General features: G+C 45.5%; 1 protein-coding gene and 1 pseudogene across 7 annotated transcripts in view; one reads left to right on the top strand and one right to left on the bottom strand.

The window, feature by feature from the left end:
• The window catches only part of PDE10A (phosphodiesterase 10A), a 577,666-nt gene that overhangs the window by 235,255 nt on the left and 320,960 nt on the right, over positions 1-21,451 (top strand). For 3 of the 6 annotated variants that reach the window (XM_036122880.2, XM_036122888.2, XM_036122882.2), the window contains one exon: positions 4,990-5,124. The exons of the other annotated variants lie outside the window; for them this stretch is intronic. In XM_036122880.2, coding sequence (XP_035978773.1) covers positions 4,990-5,124 — 135 coding nt within the window. The remainder of the gene's footprint in view (positions 1-4,989; positions 5,125-21,451) is intronic. 6 annotated transcript variants of the gene reach the window in all.
• LOC118555036 (26S proteasome regulatory subunit 6A pseudogene) overlaps positions 1-21,451 on the bottom strand; it is a 747,413-nt pseudogene that overhangs the window by 40,035 nt on the left and 685,927 nt on the right. The window lies entirely within an intron of this gene.

The raw sequence follows: 21,451 nt of genomic DNA on the forward strand, positions 1-21,451 counted from the left end.
CAATTGAAAAATGGACAAAGGACTTGAATAGACGTCCCTCCAAAGAAGGCAGACACATGTGCAATGAGCACGTGCAATGAGCTCAACAATCACTAAGCATTCGGGAAACACAGAGCAAAACCACACTGAGATACCACTTCACACCCATTGGGATGGTTATCATTTTTTTAAGAGGAAGAAATAAAATAACCAGTGTTGTTGAGATGTGGAAAAATTAGAACACTGTGCTTTGCTGATGGGGATGTAAGGTGGTGCAGTAGTTGGTGGGAAACAGCGTGGAAACTTAAACATGGAATTATCATCTGATCCAGCAATTCTGCTTCAGGATATACACCCAAAAGATGTGAACGTGGGAGTTAGAAGAGATAGTCGCACATGCATGTTCACAGCAGCGTTATTCACAAAGCCAAAAGGTGAGAGCAAGCCAAGAGTCCACTGACAGATGGAAAAACAAATTGCGGTCTCTCCGTACAATGGAATACTATTCAGCCGTGCAAAGGAAGGAGATTCTGGCACATGGATGAACCCTGGACATTTTGTTAAGTGAAAGAAGCCAGTCACAGAAGGACAATGGAATATTGCATGATTCCATTTATATGAAATTCCTGCAGTAGGCAAACTTGTAGAAACAGAAAGTAGAATGGTGGTTTCCACAGGCTGTGGGGAGGACATGTGGGGGTCAGTGTTTCATGGGCACAGAGGTTCAGTGTGAGAATATGAAAAGCGTTTTGGAGATGGATAGTGATGATGTCTGCACAATGAGGCCAATGTGCTTAATGCCATAGAAACAAACCCTTTAAAATGGTTGAAATTGCAAATGTTATGTTTTGTACATTTACCACAATTTAAAAAAAATTTGAGGTATAGTCATGAAAAAGACTTTGGTTCACAGACACTCATTTCACTCAGACATTCAAAACCATCTTGAGCGCCTGCTCTCTCTTAGTTTCTTCAGGACAGAATCCTCTTGTCTTCACCCATCTCTTCGTTTTTCCTAAATGCAAAGGAAAGCCACTCTCCCATCCTTCCCCAGGGCTTACCATTCTTAATCCTTCCAGCAGTCCCGTCACACTGTGGCCAGGCTCCGAGTCCTCGGTGGTCTTGTCCGTGAACATGAGTCCCCTTCACCATCAGCTCCTGCCCCCAGTATTAAAGCTGGGCTGGGGCTCCATCAGCCTAAGGAGAACCTCCTCTGCGTGCTCTCCGCGCAGGCCACCATCCAGGCTCCTCTGCTCTGCATCTCCCTGCAAATGTCGCCATGTTGTGTCCACTCCTCTCAGACGGGCTTGCCCCCTCCCCATACAGCTGTTCTCACAGGTCACTAACGTACTGGTCTCCAAGCCCATTATCTCTTTCTCAGGCCTACTCCTCTGAAACCTGCTTGTAACAAACCATAGCATCGCCTCCACCTTCCTCATAAAAGGTCAGGTGCTCACTCCACCTCAGAACCCAAGTCCCTGGGAGTCCAGGGGGCTTGTGCCCCCACTGAAGCACCCTGTCCACCTTGCCCTACAATATGCAAGAGCAGATTCAGAGAGTAAAAAAGGGAAGGAGCTGCTATATAAAGCAGTCCCTACTGTGAATTTCACAAACCAAATCAGTCCTAAGTAATCTGTGAATTTCACAGTTGTGGAAACTTACAAGCCAGGCCCCAAATGTCAGAAGGACGCCCTGACTCTTGGTGTCTACAGAACTCGGGCGGGGATGCAAGGCTCTTGTCTGGGCTTTCCGAGTCTGGATGACAGAGTGACTCAGTGGTCTTTCCGTGAGGCTTCTGTCCCCATCATCTGTCCTCGGCGTGCGATGCAGCTCTGCGGTCCAGGCTCTGAGGAGGAGGACTTCCAGGTAAATGGGCCTGCATTTACTGTTACATTCGATCCCAGTCCCCGTGTACAGAAGAAAGGGAAACTACCTGCTCTGCTAGAATAAAATACAGCTCGGGAAGAAAGCAATTTGCAGTGGTAACTGTGTGGAGCCCCAGTGGAAGACATGGATGGCTGGGAAATTAGGACGGAGGCCCCCACCTTCCCAAACACAGTGCACAGCCGCCAGAGGAAGGAGGCTCCCCACTGTTGAGAAGGATTTCATCATCCTCACGCTCTGTCAGGCAGGTTTATATCGCCGTCTTTTTCCCTGGGCCTTGATTCATCCAACTAGTCTCCCATGTTACCCAGCTCCTCACACGCGGAAGAGGCTTAGCGTGTGTTATGTGTGTGCGTGTGTGCGTGCACACCTGTGTGTGTGCGTGTGTGTCCTCTCTCCGCTGCTCCTCCCTCCCCTGCTTCTCCCTTTCACACTCATGGAATCTATTACTTTCCTACAGGTTCCTTCTCCTTCAAGGAAACTTGGCCTTTTCAGTGGCCCAAGACACAACATTCCTGAATCTGCTGAACGGTAGATTGGGAGGGGAAAACGTCTAGATACGACACTGGCTCAAATTTAGATGATGCTCGTCTGACGCACATGCAGGCTCTGAGCTGAGGGCAGGGGCACAGTGTCGTTCCAGGATGGATGTTTTCAATCTTATTTAAAACTTTTAAATCCTAATTTTCATCTGTATAAAAATATGGTTGCTTATCTCGAAAACTTTAGTAATCTGTATGTCCCTAAACCTTGCCAGTTTTGAGTATGAATAAGGGCACAGTCCCGGAGACCACACGAGGGTCAGCTGCTCCCTGCCCCGCGGGCTCACCGAGGGGCCGCTCGGCTCCGGCCGTCCTCTCTCAGCCCCCCTGCCTGGGCCGCCAGCCTCCCCCACGAGGAGCCACCACTCTCCTCCAGCCGTCCTGCTCTGCTCGGCGCTCACAGTTCTGGGTCAGACCGTGGTCAGAGCTCTGCGGGATGGGAAGAAAAACCCGTCTTGGACCTTCTTCTTGCCAAGTTGCTGCCTGGGGGAGTCACGGGAGCCCCTGAGCGACACCACTTGTGTTTACACACACACAACACACACACACATTCTTGGTGGGTTCACAACCGGCCATCGCTTTGTTTGCAGAACGATAACTGCCCCCCAGCTTTAGATGCTGGGCTGCATCCAGCTAGTCACAGGGACTCCCATTTCATTAATGGGAGAGTTCATGGATTTCTCTCAAGGACCACAAAGACCCCTTAGCGATTCCATTCCTGTTTCCCCCGTTCTGACAACAGGCCTGTCAATGCCTGAACCCCAACACCTGGCCACCATTCAGGCTCTGTGGGTCAGAGTAGAGAGGTATTGTCGCCCCCCACCTGCTCCGGATTTCGTGGTGAGCTACACCTCCCACCGACCTTTAATTTACTTTATCTGCAGTGTTCATGGTTGATTTTCAGTCACTATCTAGTCCTCTTACTTTAGGAAGAAACCTGGGTTCTGTGTTTTGGACCCAGATGCTGTCAGAGCATCCCGTAGTCTGAAAGGCGCGGGAGATCTGACTCACAGGACTGGCAGCCAGGGGCTCAGGAGCGGCAAGCCGGGGACTGCCCGCACCCCGGGAGCTCCCCCCACGGCAGCCAGGCCCGGCTGATTGATGGCGCTCCGTCCGGCAGGCTCCAGGCAGACTGGGTTGCCTGAGTAGGAAATCGTCAGGTCCCTCCACCTAGAGCCTGCTTGACTCGGTCGTGAGGGGCACGCGAAGCAGGTGGTCCCGTGCTGGGCGGGGAGAGGACAGAAACTGAGACTCAGACACGAGGCATCTGGCTCCTTTTGCTTTTGTATTTGGGTTGTTTTTTTTTTTTCCATTCAACTGTAATTGCTCAAAATATGCTGGTGACGGTTTCATGGTGTCTACATGTGTCAGAATCTGTCCGCGTGCTCTGGTTAGACGCGAACCGCTGATACGCCGATTGTGCTTTGGTAAAGCTGTCTGAAAATACTTCATAATGATAAGGGACATTTCAATCCAAAGTATTTATTACATATCAAAAGTCATCCTCCCACCAATAACGCATTCTGACATCTGTACGTAGGACTTACCATCGATTGTCATGGGACTGTTCACTTCAGACACTGGGACCTGATTTGGCTTCTGCCAGTCATGCATGAAAGGTGCAGACAGCGACAGAGGCCCACAAACACTAGCTCATAGCTGCACCCCCACAAATACACACGGGAGCCCCCTCCGCCCCCCGCCTCTCCATCCTGCTGTTCATGGCCCAGGGACGACAGGGTTGAACATTTAAAAGCCCCAGTGTTTGCCATGGTTCTGGTCTCCTTTGTTTCGGCCTGATCTTCCAGCCACCCTCTGTTTAGTCCTGAATCCCTGCTGTTGTCCCCGTGCCCTTCCCCTGGCTCCTCTGCCCTTGGTTCAGTGGTCCCCAGCCTAGTCACCCTCCTTAATGAGAGTAAACTTCCATGACCTTTGTGAAAAGGGGCTGGCTAAGCCCCACATCTCCACTTACACATTTCTGAATTAAACCTCTATCATCCCTGAAGACTTTTTTCCTCCTGGTCAGTACTATAAAACCTCAGCATGCCGTGGAGAGCTCCATTTCGCTGCAAGTGTGGCTCAAGGGGCGGTGTATTCCGTGGCCCCTGTGGAAGGCAGAAAGTGTAGATGAGCTTCATTGTAAAGAACAAAGAAGTGGGTGATAGTTGACAAGGTCTCCCTCTGGGAACAAGATTGCTCTTGATTTGTGGTAAATAACTGGGAAGATGCTCTCCACTGTTCTGCCGTTCAGAGATCAGCAATGTTTGTGTGAATTCACATCCTGGGTGCCTCGGGGGCGGGACGGCTACCAGGAAGGTGTGATTTCCCAGAATCTGGTGCAAAGGGCACTCTTGATCTGCTCCTTCATAGTTTCACTGCCAGGCTGATCCCCTGAGGGTATGGATCTAGAAAAGTGGTTCTCAACCCTTGTGCACCATGATGGCATTTGCTTCAGCCCTGGTCAGACCATGCCTATCTCACAAATGCCCTGTTACTGGAGACCCAGGGGGAGCCCTGCTCCTGATTATAATGGTCCATTTTAGGGGTAGTCGACATTAATATCATATCCTATTGTCCCTTCCAGCCAGCTGCCGTCCCTTCACACTTAGCAGTGGGAGCAAAGGACCGGCTTTGCTGACTCTGAGAAGCAGTGCAGACTCCTGGGAGCAGATGAGCAATGACCCAGCAGAAGGCAGCGAGGAGTCTTGCAATGCAGCAGGTACGGAGGGGCCCTGCTGTGCCACACCAGCCCTCGGGGCTCTTCTCGCCCTTCCTCCGTATCCTCTCCTCCTCCAGAGTGGGGTCTCCTGGGCAAAGTGCCCAAGAAAACTGTCCAGGACTGGGAAAGATATGGGGGTTCTCGATGTTAGAATAGTGTTTGGGAATGGCAGGCTTACTGAGTTTTCTAAAACACCCACATGACTTTTTTCTCTTTTATTTCTTTTTTTCTATTTTGAGGATTTTTTTTTACTTGCTTTTTAGCTCTTTTATTTTTTGAAGTTAAGTCAGGAGCCTTCTTGATTAATACCGCTGCCAAATTAGTACTTTAATATTACAACAAAGAATAACATCCCTAATCACTATCAAGCACGGACATTTTCAATGCAAAAATCATTTACATTACTTTTATCTGATGGTTTTTATGGCGAAACAAAATATCCAGCAAAAAGTTCCTAATTTACTTGACATTTTTAATGAAATGGGACTATTAGAACCTCGGAGGTAAAGTACCTTCAATACAAAACAAATGTGCATTTCTTTGTTTCTAATGCAGAGAAGGTGGTGGCTATCTTGAAAAGAGATAAGTTGGTGTATTTAGGTGTGTTTATAACATGGAAATTTGTAACCTCTTAGCTGTCTGGTTTTGTATATTTATAAAACCAAAAGGACTTTGCATTGGCCGTGGAGAGCTCCATTTCGCTGCAGGTGTGGCTCAAGGGGCGGTGTATTCCGTGGCCCCCTGTGGAAGGCAGAAAGTGTAGATGAGCTTCATTGTAAAGAACAAAGAAGTGGGTGATAGTTGACAGGGGAGGTGGGGGTCAAGATGGTTTGTCTGTTTTTGTTTTTGAACCTGGGCCAGGACAGATTGGTAGAACCCTACAAGCAGCAAACGGTGACATCTTACAGCCAGGGGGAGATTTTCTCCTATCTGTGGGAGGATCAAGAGCAAAATCAGCACCTTTCTGTTCAGACTTGATCATAGGAAGGGCTGCTCATCCCTCCTGTCCGACGCCTTAAAGGGAGAAAGATCCTAGGAAGCTGCATGCACACACACGCACATAATTCAATCCCAATGTCAAACTTAATTCCGGTGTGGAAACCAATACAAATGTCCTTACATTATTGGGTAGCCACATGTGGTGAGTGACTACTTATGGGAGAGCACAGAAGTAGATGATTTCCACCACCATGTTCTGCTGGGCAGCACCACTCTGCTTCCCAAAGGAAAAGGTATTTAATTTAAAGAAAGATTAGCATGGGCATGGAGGAGATATTTGTGGGAGAAGGGAATAGAGCAGACTGGCAAGAGATTGGACTAAAATCCTGAATGAATTATAATAGAAACATGGTGAAAGCAAGATCACGCATTTGAAAAATTAGGAAACATTAAACCTAGGTCACCCATGAGCCTAGAAGAGGTGAGCATCAAACTGACCGCTACCAACCAGTATTTCATGTAAGAGCAAAAAAAAAAAAAAGGAAAGAAAACAGTAAAAATACAGTAAAGGCGGCTCCAAGAATTCCATTTCAAAATTGTATTTGTGATTCAGTTCTTTGCAGCCCTGAACAGGATTCCCTTGAAACCAAGACTGTTTGGTAATTTGCTGAGGAGCTGTCCACCCCCCACGGCATCCTTGAATGGTGGCCTAATTAGCACCGCAGGGTTCGAATTCTGAGGCTCAGGGAAGCCTCGCTTCCGACACCATGGAAGACCTTTGAGTCCCAGTTCAGTGCTCTTGGGACCTCCATGAGCAGGGGGTGCTGACTAGGGCCTGAGCACCCGGAGACTTCGTTCTGAGCAGAGAGGAGGGATCTGTGCCAACCCCACCTGGGAGCAGGACCAGGGCAGGGCTGGGGGAGCCGCTGAAGTACCCTGAGTGGGGTCAGGTCCAGGAACCCAAACGTGGTGTTTGATCATGGTTACCGTCAGCATCCCTTCAGCCACATTCAGGATCAAATAGGATTTTTCTGGACTTCCCCCAGGAATTCCCATAATTATAAGACTTCTGTTTCCATGGGGATATATTTTCTGTGTTTTAAACAACTGGCTTTGGGATCACAACATTTATATGCTAGCATCCCTAGAGAGGATTACAGGGTTAACATTTTTCAAAGACTTAAGTAAGTTCTAAATCACCTACTCTGATAGGGAGATCCCTGGGGTTAAGTCTAAGAAGAATGTGTCATCTTACAAAAACTCTTGTGAAAAATCTGGTTTTCCTTGAATGAAACCATGTAAAACTGTTATTCACAAGTCTTTTTCTCCCTAAAGTCTAGATGGTAAATGAAGATAGGATTTTAACATCCCAAATACTAGTTCCCAAAGGATTCTGTTATTAGATAATGAGAATTAATTACCCTCCAAGGTTTCCCTTCTTGTCTTGGTTGCCAGGAAGCTCCTAGCAAAATGTATTGATTTAATTATAGTTTGAGGTTTTAATAGGGAGGAATGTTAACACTGAGGACGAAGAGAATCATTAGGATGGGAGGCAGGATGGGGGGATGGGACAATGACTTTGACTCTGGTTCCAATCCCTATATTTAGCTGAGTGGGATCAGAAACTGTATCAATCACCTTACATGACATCACACTGCAAACTTAACTGCTTATTAGAACACTAATTTATTGACTTATAATGGCGATAAGCCCTGTCTAGGAGCCAGAATGCTCCTGCCTGGGACCCATGGAAAACTCTTCCATGATAGTGAGACATCTAAGAAGCCAATCCCATCGTCAGAAGGTTGCTTAGGGAGTACAGAATGAAAGCAAAGGGAAATAACTGTCTAAAAGGTGTTTCATCCAGACCACAGTTAACATCACTGAGGTACTCTTGTTGCCTGGTTGAGAACATTTTTCTGGTGATAGAAATGCTTTTGCTTTCCAGACTCTATCTCTTCCCCTCTCTGAAGAGCCACACATTGCTAAAATGTGCGTTTCTGAAACCATTACTCCATGTCAGCCCCTCTCTGAATTTTCCTGGGATGTGTTTCCATCCCTGATGTTATTAGGGTTCTGTACCAGGAATATTTCCTTTACCTCCAAGTTCTTAGAGGGGCATGGGCCTGTCTGCTCTTCTTTCTCTCTCATCATTACCCGTGTTATTATAAGCAATCTCAGTTTGAATCCAAATGAATGAGATTTGTAATCTTTATTTTTTTTTTAAAGATTTTATTTATTCATTCAACAGAGAGAGACACAGCAAGAGAGGGAACACAAGCAGGGGGAGTGGGAGAGGGAGAAGCAGGCTTCCCGCTGAGCAGGGAGCCCAAAGCGGGGCTCGATCCCAGGACCCTGGGATCACGACCTGAGCCGAAGGCAGATGCCCAATGACTGAGCCACCCAGGCGCCCCAGATTTGTAATCTTTAAATGAAGCCTTCATCATTCAGCAAATGATGGCTTTAGTTATTATATTAATAGTGCACAGGCAATTGTCATATTTTTAAAGTTAGGGAATCTTTTTAAAAAGCAGACTCTATACCTTGCCTTTCCTCAAAATTATCTATATCCTAAATGATAATAGCCATCTTATATTTCAGATGAATTACGACCAGAAGCTGTATATGAATAGTTTTCCAGCTAAAGGTCCAGTTACTGTTGGTTATATTTGACATAACACAATTATGTTATATCAAATTATTTGAACAATCCCTTGAATTCATGGACTTTGTCATACCACCCCAGGAAGTATTTTTTGAAGACCTACACTGCATTTGGTGCCATGCTAGTGCTATGGGGAACATAACAAAGTCTAAAACAGCATCCCTGGTTTAAAAGGTTTTGTCTTTGATTTTCCAAAGAAGACATCCAAATGGCCAACAGACACATGAAAAAGTGTTCAATATCGCTCGGCATCAGGGAAATCCAAATCAAAACCTCAATGAGATACCACCTCACACCAGTCAGAATGGCTAAAATTAACAAGTCAGGAAATGACAGATGTTGGCGGGGATGCGGAGAAAGGGGAACCCTCCTACACTGTTGGTGGGAATGCAAGCTGGTGCAGCCACTCTGGAAAACAGTGTGGAGGTTCCTCAAAAAGTTGAAAATAGAGCTACCATACGATCCAGCAATTGCACTACTGGGTATTTACCCCAAAGATACAAAAGTAGGGACCCGAAAGGCTACGTGCACCCCGATGTTTATAGCAGCAATGTCCACAATAGCCAAACTGTGGAAAGAGCCAAGATGTCCATCAACAGATGAATGGATAAAGAAGATGTGGTATATATATACAATGGAATATTATGCAGCCATCAAAAGGAATGAGATCTTGCCATTTGCAACGACGTGGATGGAACTGGAGGGTATTATGCTGAGCGAAATAAGTCAAACAGAGAAAGACATGTATCATATGACCTCACTGATATGAGGAATTCTTAATCTCAGGAAACAAACTGAGGGTTGCTGGAGTGGGGGGTGGGGTGGGAGGGACGGGGTGACTGGGTGATGGACACTGGGGAGGGTATGTGTTCTGGTAAGCGCTGTGAATTGTGCAAGACTGTTGAATCTCAGATCTGTACCTCTGAAACAAATAATGCAATATATGTTAAGAAAGAAAAAAAGAAGAAGAAGAATGTAGCAGGAGGGGAAGAATGAAGGGGGGGAAATCGGAGGGGGAGAAGAACCATGAGAGACAATGGACTCTGAAAAACAAACTGAGGGTTCTAGAGGGGAGGGGGTTGGGAGGATGGGTTAGCCTGGTGATGGGTATTGAGGAGGGCATGTTCTGCATGGAGCACTGGGTGTTATGCACAAACAATGAATCATGGAACACTATATCTAAAACTAATGATGTAATGTATGGGGATTAACATAACAATAAAAAATTTAAATTAAAAAAAAAAAAAAAAGGTTTTGTCTTTGAAAGCTTTACAGGAATCCCCGAGTCCTGTCCCCATGGGTACCATCTCGGGGCTGGGGTAGTGCTGGGCGCTGCGGATGCAGGGGATCCACCTGCCATGAGAAGGAGGTTTGCCCTAGAGATGTAGCCACGAGGACAGCGGGGTCTGCAGTAGAAAGGGGATGCCCTTTACAAGGAGAGGATTTAATAGGCAGAGATGGAATCAGGTTAACGTGGAGAGTGAGGGAACCATGGACATACACCATAATTGTGTATTTGGCTATAGACTTCCTGTAACAGGGGATGGGGCTAATTGGCTATATTTTTCTACAGTGTGCGTGTTCGTCTTCCTTGACCCAATGTATGGGATGGTCAAGCACACAATTAGCAAAGATGTTTCTGTTTATCTGCTTGGTTTTGCACCTCTTTGTATATGTATTTAATCTTGGACTCTTCTCGTAGAGACTGAAAACAGGGGTATTTCCTGTTCTGTGAAACCTGTTCACAAAACCTAATCAACAGGTTTTTTTGCTGTTGATCAAATCACATTGATTTCTCTTCTCTCTTCAACAGTCAACACGATGGTGAATTTGCAGGTGTGATAGCGAGGACTCAGACATCTCCAAGGGGTTTTAGTTGTGACAAATAGGGTACTGTGGGTAAACTCTGTGTGAACTCTTCTTGGAAAGGACCCCATTCAGAGAAAGCCAGGGTTTCAGGGAAGTTTCCATTCCTATTGTTTGTGCTGTCAGCTTTCCTTGAAGTTACCCTGGCCACACACACCCACTCCCTTTTTGGACTGGGCGATGGTGGTGCTGGTTGGCTTACAAAGGAAGCGAGTGCCCCTGTCCTCCCCCCCTTTCCTGGTCACCATGCTACTCCCCCTTTCTCTGAAGGAGCAAAGCAGGTCCCTCCAAAGCTGTTCCCATTGTGTGTGTCTGTTCATCTGGCAGTGGGTGTTGCTCAGGGACTTCAGCCAACAACACCCACGGTGTTTGCTGGCCCAGAGTCCGCGGACTTGAGTCCATTCCCAAGCGTATACGGAATTTCTCTGTTAGGGACAACATATTGTGTGTGACACTGCTGCAGCTGAGTTTACTCCCTCCTTGGTGCGTGTTGAGAGTAGGTTTGGGTGTAAGAGAAAATGCTAGAAGGTGTTTTCCATGACTTGACTACTCCTGATGGCTCCATCCATTCTGGATGATCTGATTTTGTGGCGTGAGAAATTACATCCTCACTGCCGTGGGACTAGCCACCAACACTCCTTCTTAGAGAAACTCAAGGGATTTGAAAACAGGGAGACATGGGCTGGATGGGCCCCAGTCGGCTTCTAAGCCCCACGCCTTCCCATGGCCATGCGCGAAGGTCGGGGAGAGGGCACCAGAGGGAGTGAGGGGCAGCTACAGGAAGGAGGGATGGTCAGGAGTACAGAAGAGGGACATGGGGGGTCCCGTGGAAGGTCAAATCCCATTTTATTGCTTTTGGCCTAAGCTCGAGATTCACAGAGCAAAGAGCAAGGTACAGCATGATCTTTGGAGTAACAGCAAATAGGATGGTTTCGGAGCATCCAGATGTGTAGTATTTTGTATCTGTGTTCCCAAAAGAGCATCAGATCAGCATCTGTGTCGCTTTAATTTCTTTTGTCCCGCTCGCCACGCCCACCATGGCCACCATGCCCGCAGGAAGCCAACAGTTGCCCAGCCCCACATCCCAACTGCAGAAACCCCACATTAGCTGTAAGACAAGGTGAAAAGCTTGAGTTACACTGCTACACTCCGGGAGGGGTTACAGTTCTGTCTGATTAGAAATAATTATCTGCAAGTTTGCAAACAACCCAAGAACCTGGCCTTCCCAGCCCAACACAATCTTCCCTTCTCCTGAGTGAGTTGGTGTTTTGTGAGTAAGTGAAGGATGGGCATTTTACTTCTAAAAGACTCCCCTGGATTTGTCTGAAGTATCTCGGGTCGCGTGGCCACGTTGAAGAGCAGTAGGCTTCCCAGCGTTTAGGGGTTACTGGAGATTATTGCAAGGGGTTATCATCAACCTGCTTGCTTTCAGTGTCTGGCCTTTCCCAGAGCAGGTCCCAGGCCTGGGAGTTAGATCTTGTGGAGTGAGAATATCAGAGTCCCTGTGTTCACGGGTTTCCAGTGCAGATTAGATAAAGAGAGAGCCGGAGACGCAGTGCTCCTTCCCCGGGTGACGCGGAGGCTGCAGCTATCTTGAGGGGGAGAGGATGGCTGCCAGCTCGTTGCCCAGTGCATGACTGATGGCTGCCTTTGTCTTGTTTCACTTGCCGCTCCTTTGAATTTTGTAATGATTGTCAGCTTAGCACATTCACAAGTGTGCTTCCCGCTGCCACTCTCCCACGGCGAATTAGTGGATCTTAACCGTCCATGTCTTGACACTCAAGTAGATTTCTGAAATGTTCCTGAAAATGTCCCCCTTCTTTGCCCGGCTTGTGTGTATGTGTCCCCCAGGAGGGCAGCGTCGTTCCACGTAAGTGTGTGGTTGCTAGTCGTCTAGGTTGTGGAGGGATGCTGTCCGCCCACATGCCAGAGATTAGAATCAATCCCTCGGGTCGGCTGTGAGGTCCTTACTCAGGCAAAAAGCCTATTGACGCCAGCACCTGGGGAATATGGTCTGGCTTCATTGTAAGTGAAACGTGGTCCCTGTCACAAGGAAACGGGGAAAGGGCAGGGTGTTCATGGAAAATTGCATTTTAAAAATGTACCTGTTTTCTGCTTTGCATGGTTTTCCTTTGCACTTAATTGCACACGGATCTTATCCCAAAGCTGACTCTGCCTTGGGACATGTTCTGAATTCACCCAACCCTGACCCTGGCCCTGAGGTGGCTCCACCCATCAGGGGCTCAAATACTGTTTGCCACTTGAGAGAAAGTATACATATACTCCTGACACAGCTGGTCTGACCCAGGCTGCCTCCCAGCCGTATCCTCCAGCCCTCCCCCTTGCACTGAGCTATAGGACCCAGGGCCAGACAGCCCGAGGGTCCCCCGCACGGCATCTTCTTTATGGCACGTCAGGACCCTCCGCTTGCAGAATCTCTCTCCCGTAGTTTCTCTGGCAGTCATTCTTCAAGACCAGCCTCCAGTCCATGAAATCTTCCCAAAGCCCACTCCATACACACACACACACACGCGCGCGTGTGCACGCACCGGTGCACACATATGCACGTGCACACACATGAACCTACCTGCGCACACACACTCAAGTGCACACATACGCACACACGCAGGAAGAGTAGATCATTCTCTCCTCCTGACAACGAGATACTTTCTTCTCAATCTCTTGGTATTCTGCAACTATTTATGTCTCCCCCCTTCTCCAGACTGTGACTTTCATGATGGCAGAAACTATCTTATTTACTTCTGTACCCCCACCACCAAGCACAGTGTCAGAACATGCTAGAAATTCAACAAAGCAGTTTTTGGAGAATCAAAGAAAACTGCGCCGTCCAAGTTTGGATTGGTGTAGAACTGCCCAGTGGCCAGCAATCCCAGAAGTCTCCAGAAAACATGCAAAGACTAGTGACAGTGACTCACTGTGTTGCTGGCCTTTGGGTTCTGCACACCCTCAGAGGAGGAAGGAGACACACTGCAGAAAGCACAGGGCCTCCCGAGACTGAGGTGTCTTCCCTGTATTCCTAGGCATTCACTCCCAGACGTCTGAAGTCAGCACCTTTGTTTGAACAAAGTACCATTCCTTCTGTCCGCCTGGAACAGAGTGATGCTTTAGAGTGACCTGTTTAGTCCACAGATGCAGGGCATTTGACTGGGTGACTCTAACCTGTGAGGCACAAACGAATTCAGTTCTACAAATGGGACCCCTGTCCCTGTCCTCCCGGCTCTAATACTGGCAATGCCAGTGTCACACAGATCAAGCCGAACAGCTAGTTTCCCTGCCTCTGCTGCCAACCACCTCGCCGAAACAGACACTTCAACCTGTCACTTCCACTCACTGGCATCCACCTACGAAATCATCGGCAGGATGCCCTCACCCTCTCTCTAAGAAAAAGACTCATATAGATACTAAACAGTAACTTTTCCTCAGAGGTCCTTCTAGAGGGACAAGGACACTAGTAAGTTGAATGATTTAAATGTTATTTTGAAAGCAAAGAGAAGCTAATGATAAAATACTTCCTGTGATGGCGCACTTGCTAAATACACTTGGAAGACGGGGTTTCATTCCAAGCATGATTGGACTCCAAGCATGATCCTTCTAAAACTAGGTGTAAAACTGCATAGGATGTGGGACGCCTGGGTGGCTCAGTTGGTTGAGCGTCCTACTCTTGATTTTGGCTCAGGTCATGATCTCAGGGTCATGAGATTGAGCCCTGCATCAAGTTCCACGTAGGGCTCCACATTCAGGGCAGAGCCTGCTTGAGATTCTCTCTCTCTCTCTCCTTTTCCCTCTGCCCCTCCCCCCTTGTGCACGCACATGCACATGATCTCTCTCTCTCTAAAATAAATAAATAAGATCCTTAAAACTGTATAGGATGGGGGTGCCTGAGTGGCTCAGTCGGTTAAGCGGTTGCCTTCGGCTCAGGTCATGATCCTGGGGTCTTGGGATCGAGCCCCGCATCGGGCTCCCTGCTCAGCGGGGAGCCTGCTTCTCCCTCTCCCTCTGCCTGTCACTCTGCCTACTTGTGTTCTCTCTGTCAAATAAATAAATAAAATCTTAAAAAAAAAAAAAACCGTATAGGATGTACCATGTACTCTGCAGCAAAAGATAAATTTAAATCTGACTATCTAATTCTTTCCAATCCCCAGTCCATATAATATATTAGGTGATAAGTGGCATTTTAATTTTCTTCCCCCCCCCGATTTTCTTATATTCTATATGATGTTACCTCAAAAAGGTACTATGTATAAACACATACTGTGTATGTGCTAATGTCAGGACCTCTCATGAGGTTATATGTTTTAGCAACAGCTTTTTTGAGGTATAATTCACCCATTAGAAACACAGAATTCCATGGGTTTTGCCATATTCATGGGTATGTGCAGCCATCACCACAGTCAATTTTAGAACATTTTTATTACTTCAGAAAGAAACCTCATGCTCTTTCGTTCCAGACCATGCTCCCCTGCCCCTATCCCTCCACATCCTTAAACAATCATGAATCTGCTTTGTCTCCATCGATTTTCCTATCCTGGACTTTCACATGATTGGGATGACATCGTGTGTGTCTTTTATGTCTGGCTTCTTTCATCGAGCATAATGTTTTCCATGCGGTAGCAGGTGTCAGTTCTTCATTGCCTTTTATGGATGAGTAATTCCCCATTTTATGGATATGCCATGCCCTGTCTGTCCATTCACCAACTGAGGGACATTTGGGTTATCTCCACCTTTTGGCTACTGTGAATAATGTTTTTATGAACCTTTATGTTCCAGTATTTGACTTCACTGATTTCCTATAGTGTCTTTCTGTTCTCCATTTTAGTAATCTCCACTCTAATCCTTGTGATTCCCTTCCTTCTTTAAGGGCAGTTGGCTCTTTTTCCCTGTGGCTTAAGGTGGAAGCTTAGGTTATTACTTTGAGACCATTCCACTTTATTGGTCTAGGCATTTGCAGCTATAAATTTCCCTCCAAGCACTGCATTAGTTGCACCCATAAGTTTTGATATGTTGTGTCTTTATTTTCATTCATCTGGAAGTATTTTATGATTTCCCTTTTATTTCTTCTTTGACTCCTTGGTTGTTTGGGAATGTGTTGTTTACTTTTCTCCTATTTGTGGGTTTTCCAAATTTCCAATTTTATTCCACTGTGGCCAGAGAAAATACTTTCCATCATTTTTATTCTTTTGAACTTATTAAGGTTGTTTTATGGCCTAACAGATGGTCTATCCTGCAGAATGTTCCAAGTGCCCTTGAGAAGATTATACTCTGCTGCCATTAGGTGGAGTGTTCTGTACCTATTGGTTAGATCTAGTTGGTTTATACTCTTATTCTTCTGTTTCCTTGTTGATCTTCTATCTCATTGTTCTATCCACTATTGAAATTGGGGTATTGAAGTTTCTAATTATTACTGTTGAATTTTCCATTTTGTCTTCAATTCTGTCAGTTTTTGCTTCATGTATTTTGGTGCTCTGTTGTTAGGTGCATATGTCTTTGTAATTGTTATAGCTTTCTGATGGATTGACCTTTACATCATCATAAAATGTCCCTCTTTATCTCTAGGAATATTTTGTTGTTGTTGTTTTAAAGTATATTTTGTCTGATATTATTATAGTCCCATTTACTTTACTGTGGTTGCTGTTTGCCTGATGCATCTTTTTTAGTCTTTCACTTTAAGCCTATTTGTATCTGAACCTAAAGTGTGTCTTCTGTAGACAATGAATAGTTGGGTCATGTTTTGTTTGTTTATTTGTTTGTTTGTTTTGTCTACTTGAACAATCTCTGCCTTTTGGTTGGATTGTTTAATCCATTTACATTCAATGTGATTATTAATATTGTTGGATTTATGCCTACCATTTTCATTTTTGTTTTCATATATCTCATGTCTCTTTTGTCTATTTCTTTTTTTCTATACTCTTTGACATTGAGTGAATATTTTCTTTCTTTTTAATGATTTTATTTATTTATTAGAGAGAGAGAGAGCTCAAGTGGAGGGGAGGGGCAGAGAGAGAGGGAGAAGCAGACTCCCCACTGAGCAGGGAGCCGGACACAGAACTCGAACCCAAGACCCTGAGATCATGACCTGAGCTGAAGTCAGATGCTTAACTGACTGAGTCACCTAGGCACCTCTAAGTGAATATTTTCCAATGTAGAATTTTAATTTCATTAATGATTCTTTTCACTCTAGTTTTTGTGTCTTTATGATTTCAAACCTATTGCTTTTTCTACTATATCAGGGTATGTCTCTCATTTACGATTACAAGTAGTATTCTCTCTAAATGGCCCCAGTCTAGGTTGCCTGCCTTCTCCTCAGGCAGTAGCCATTATTAAGTTATTTATTCCAGTTTTTATTATTTTATAACACTGGGAAAGCAACCAGAATTCAAGGCTCAACATAGTGGTTCTGCATACAGAAGAGATTGCTAACTAGATCCAAGGAGTCTCCTGATTCTCCTGTGGCTACTTAACCAAAGGAGCCTTGAGTAACTAGTGTTATTATCAAATAATCTCCTTGGTGTTTAGGAGAGGCATGCATAGCACTTAAAATTCAGTTAGATACTAAGGAAACATGGGTGGGGGATTAATAATAGGAAGTTGGAGGGTTGAGGGGGAAAAGAGGGATTCACTTCATGAGATTAATTGTATAAAGCCACACCTGAAGAATAAAATAATTCTCTTAGATGCTTATTTCAAAGGGCTGATAGGAACCAATACTCAATGGTCTCAGCAGCAATGGTGACACTGAATAAGACTGGCATGTTTTCTTTTTATCTTTTCCCCTGTAGATACAATTCTTTTTTTATTGTGGTAAAATGTACCTAACATAATATTTAGCATTTCAACCACTCTGAATAGTGTTCCATTGAAAGTATACATTGCAATTTGTTTATCCATTCATCCATCAGCAGACACTTGGGTTGCTTCCACCTTTTGGCTGAATGCTGCTATAAGCCTGGGTGCACAAATGTCTGTTTAAATCCCTGTGTCTGTTTCTTTTGGACATATACACAGAAGTAGAACTGTTTAAAGTCTTGAGAAATTGCATGTCATTTTTCAGCGTAGTTGCATCATTTTATATTTCCACCAGCCAGGACCAGACACTCCAATTTCTCTACATCCTTGTCAACAGTCACTGTTTTCTGGGGTTTGTTTTTGTTTTTGTTTGCTTGTTTGTTTTGTTTGATAATAGCCATCCCAATCAGTGTAAAGTGGTCACTCTATATTGTTGAGTTACTTTTTAGTGGCTGCTCTACCACTTACCATATACATCTTAACTTATCAGAGCAGCTTCAAATTTATGCTAGCTTAATTCCAGTGATATATAGGGCTGTTGCTCCTATATAGCTCTCTTCCCTTTCCACCTCTTTTATGGTATTGTTATATGTATTACATCTATTGTATTACAAACCCAAACACACATTCTTATAATTATTACCTTACCGTCATCATTTCCTTAGCAATTATAGCTCTGCCCCGACTCATTTCCTTTGTGCTGTTTTTGGCAAATATATTATGGTTCTATTATATTTCTATATGTTATAGGTCCAAGAACACATTGTATACATATTATTTTATAAAGTTATTTTATGCAACTGCTTTTTAGGTGAGCCAACAAAGGAGAAAAAGTATTCATTATAATGTCTTTTACAGTTACACAATTACTTTTACCAGTGATCTTTGCTCACGTGGATTAGAATTATTAGTATTCTGCCTAAAGAACTTTCTTTAGTATTTTTCATTAAATGGGTCTGGTAGCAACAAATATCTCAGTTTTTGCCTTGAGAAAAGTCTCTATTTCCCCTTCATTGTTGAAGTATGCCGTTGCTGGAAGTAGAATTTTGTTGACAGTTTCGTTTTCCTTCAAGCACTTAGGATATGTTCTTCCACTGCCTTCTGGCCTCCATTGTTTCCGCTGACAAGTCAGCCGTTAACTTGTTGGGGTCCCTTGGATACGCGTTGTTTTTCTCTTACTTTCAAGATTTTCTCCTTGTCTTTGACATTTGGCATTTTTACTATGATATGCCTGTTTGTGGGTCTCTGAGTTTATCAGATTTGGAATTCATTGAGCTTTCTAAGTGTGTAGATAATTGGTTATTGTTTTTCACGAATTGGGGAAGTTTTAGCTATTATTAATTTGAATATTTTCTCTTCTCTTTTCTCTCCTTCTGGCACTTCCTTTATAAGTGTGTTGGTGTGCTTAATGATATCTCACTTTTCTTGGAGGCTCTGTTCATTTTTCTTTATTCTTTTTTTTCCTCTCTGTTCTTCAGCTTGCAAAATCTCTATCAGCCTATTTCAAGTTTGCTAATTTTTCTTCCTGCCAGTTCATATGTACTGTTGAGCCCCTAGCCAAATTTGTATTGTGCTTTTCAACTTCATAATTTCCACCTGGTTCTTCTCTGTAATTTCTCTTTCTTTATTGATACTCTCTATGTGATGCAACATCATCACACCTTCCTTCACTTCTTCAATCATGGTTTCCTATAGTTCTGTGAATATATTTATTTATGGCTACTTTGAAATATCTTATTAAATCTGACGTCTGGATATTTTTACAAGCAGTTTCTGCTGCCTGCATATTTTTTGCTTTCCCTCCCCTTCCCCTTCCCCAACCCCAGGATATGGGTTATACTTTCCTGTTTTCCTACATGCCTCATAATTTTTTTGTTGGGAACTGGATAATTCAGATAATATAGTAACTCTATACTGATCCTCCGTCTGCCCAGGCCTTGTTATCATATTTGCTTGTTTATTTGTTCTTGTTCTGTCATTGGCTGTATTATTTTAGTGACACCTATTTTCTCTCTCACTCTGTCTCTCTGTCTCTCTCTCTCTCTTACACACACACACACACACAGCACAAGCCTCTGATAAGGCTCCTTAGAGAGAGATGGCACAGCTCTGGGTGTGCAGTCACCCTGGTGGGCAGTGGTGCAGGGGGCCCTTTTCCTGTTTTCCTTGTCCACACGTAGCTGTTAGACCACACTGAGGCCTCGCTGGCTGATTGCTCAGTTGTTTCCAACAATGCCCTGGGGCAGAAATTGCTTCACAAACTAATCCAATCAAATTCTGGCTCCTTTAAAGGAAAAGTTTCTGAGGTCATGTTTGATATTCTGACCCTAGGAGGGCTCCTGCCAGCTGCGTATTTCCTGGTTCCCTCCGGCAGGCTAGCTGGCTGTAGTCTCGGCTGTGTCATCATTAAAATCACGAATGTTCCCCCAGTTACCTCTCACCACAACCTCCACTGTTCTTGAGAGTGCCCCCTGGGCTTACACTTCTCCAGACCCGGCTGCAGATGAAGTCAGTGCCTTGGGCAGAGACAGGAGCTCTTTGGCTTAGGCCTGCTTCTCCCCTCAGGTAGAATCTCTGAGCCAGGGCTCTGGGGCTGAGGGTGGGATGGTGGTGAGCTTCTCTCTGAGTGACATTTACACTCTAGCAGCTGAGTGCTTGTGGGATAGGAGGTGTGGAGGGCAGGCGGGGGTCCTCCTTGCTTGCCTTTCCTGGCGTGGAACCACTCCTTCCCAGCTAGGGGAGGGCAGCTGGGCCCAGCGCTCTCTGCCTGCCACATGCAAGGTCAAGCCTCTGTCCCATGGGAGGGTTTGGGCAGAAGGAGGGAGACCACCTCTCAGCTGCACTCACCTGGGACACAGGCAGCTGGGAGCAGAATGAGACACCCTAAAGTCCTCCCCCAGGGACAAAAGCTGTGCGATTGGAAGCTGGGGGGAGGGGAGCCCTGTGCTCTGGCAGGAGCCACCTGGAGTGATGTCTCCTCTCTGCTGAGCCTGGGACCGAGATGCTACCTCAGCTCAAATACCACAGACACTGGCCTTCCTAAGGAATTTCCATAGATTTTCTTGAATAGATGTCCCTTCATTTGCTGTGTGCCCTTAGGACCTTTTTCAGAAGCTTTAAATGTTTGGGGTTTTGTAATAGTCTTCACCAGTTTCACTAGGAAAGAGGCCCAGAGCTCCTCACACTGGCATGCTGGACGTCCATCTTCAATGACATCCTGTTAGTATTATGCACGGTGTTTTTCTTACGGGAAAAACCTGGTTTATGTTTCTATATAGAAACATTGTTTGCTTCAAGGGAAAATGTGTTACGGAAATGGGGCTGTAAAATAAACATCATTTTTCATTCACTTCATTTTCAAATAAAAGATTTATTCCTGGGGGGAGCATCCCATAATTGATCGTGTGGAGGACTGTGGCGAATGCAGGGAGAAGCCGCCAACTTTAACACAGTTTGTTAAAATTGTGCTTTTAGGGAGTTCACATTCTCCGGGGGTAGGTTTGGTTTGGTTTTGTTCTGGCTTGATTTTGCATCTTCTCCTTACTGTCAATATTCTGTTCTCATCCATCCCCTGTCCCCGAGAGTTTAACAACAAACCAAACCAAACCATCCTGGGTACGTTTTGACTCAGAGAAGCCTATAGCTGGACAGCAGCTTAGAGAGCACAGAGCGCAGCCTCCCCCTTTCTTGTAAATGAAGACAGACGACCCGGCTGAGTGTCCCGCTCTCTTGCCCCCGTGGGCTGCTCTCTGGCCTCCCCTCCACCTGCCGCTGTTACAAGACACTTCCGGATGTGGGGTTGAGAAGCAGTGAATTCTAACCTCCAGCACCACTTGATCAACAGTATTGCTTATGGACCTAACTTCCGCTCCGTCGTTGGCAAATGACTGCTGCTGGCCCCTTCACCCTGCTGTCTGTCCCTCCTCCTCCAGTTCCCAGCATGCTCGCCCAAGGGGGCTACCCTCACCGCCCTGGCTCACCTGGACTGCGGCTGCTATAGTTAAACACGGTGCCTATGGCCTGGCAACTGGTTCATTATAAGGTCGAGGGTAA

This window comes from Halichoerus grypus, chromosome 9 (assembly GCF_964656455.1).
Source record: "Halichoerus grypus chromosome 9, mHalGry1.hap1.1, whole genome shotgun sequence".
Lineage (NCBI taxonomy): Eukaryota > Metazoa > Chordata > Mammalia > Carnivora > Phocidae > Halichoerus > Halichoerus grypus.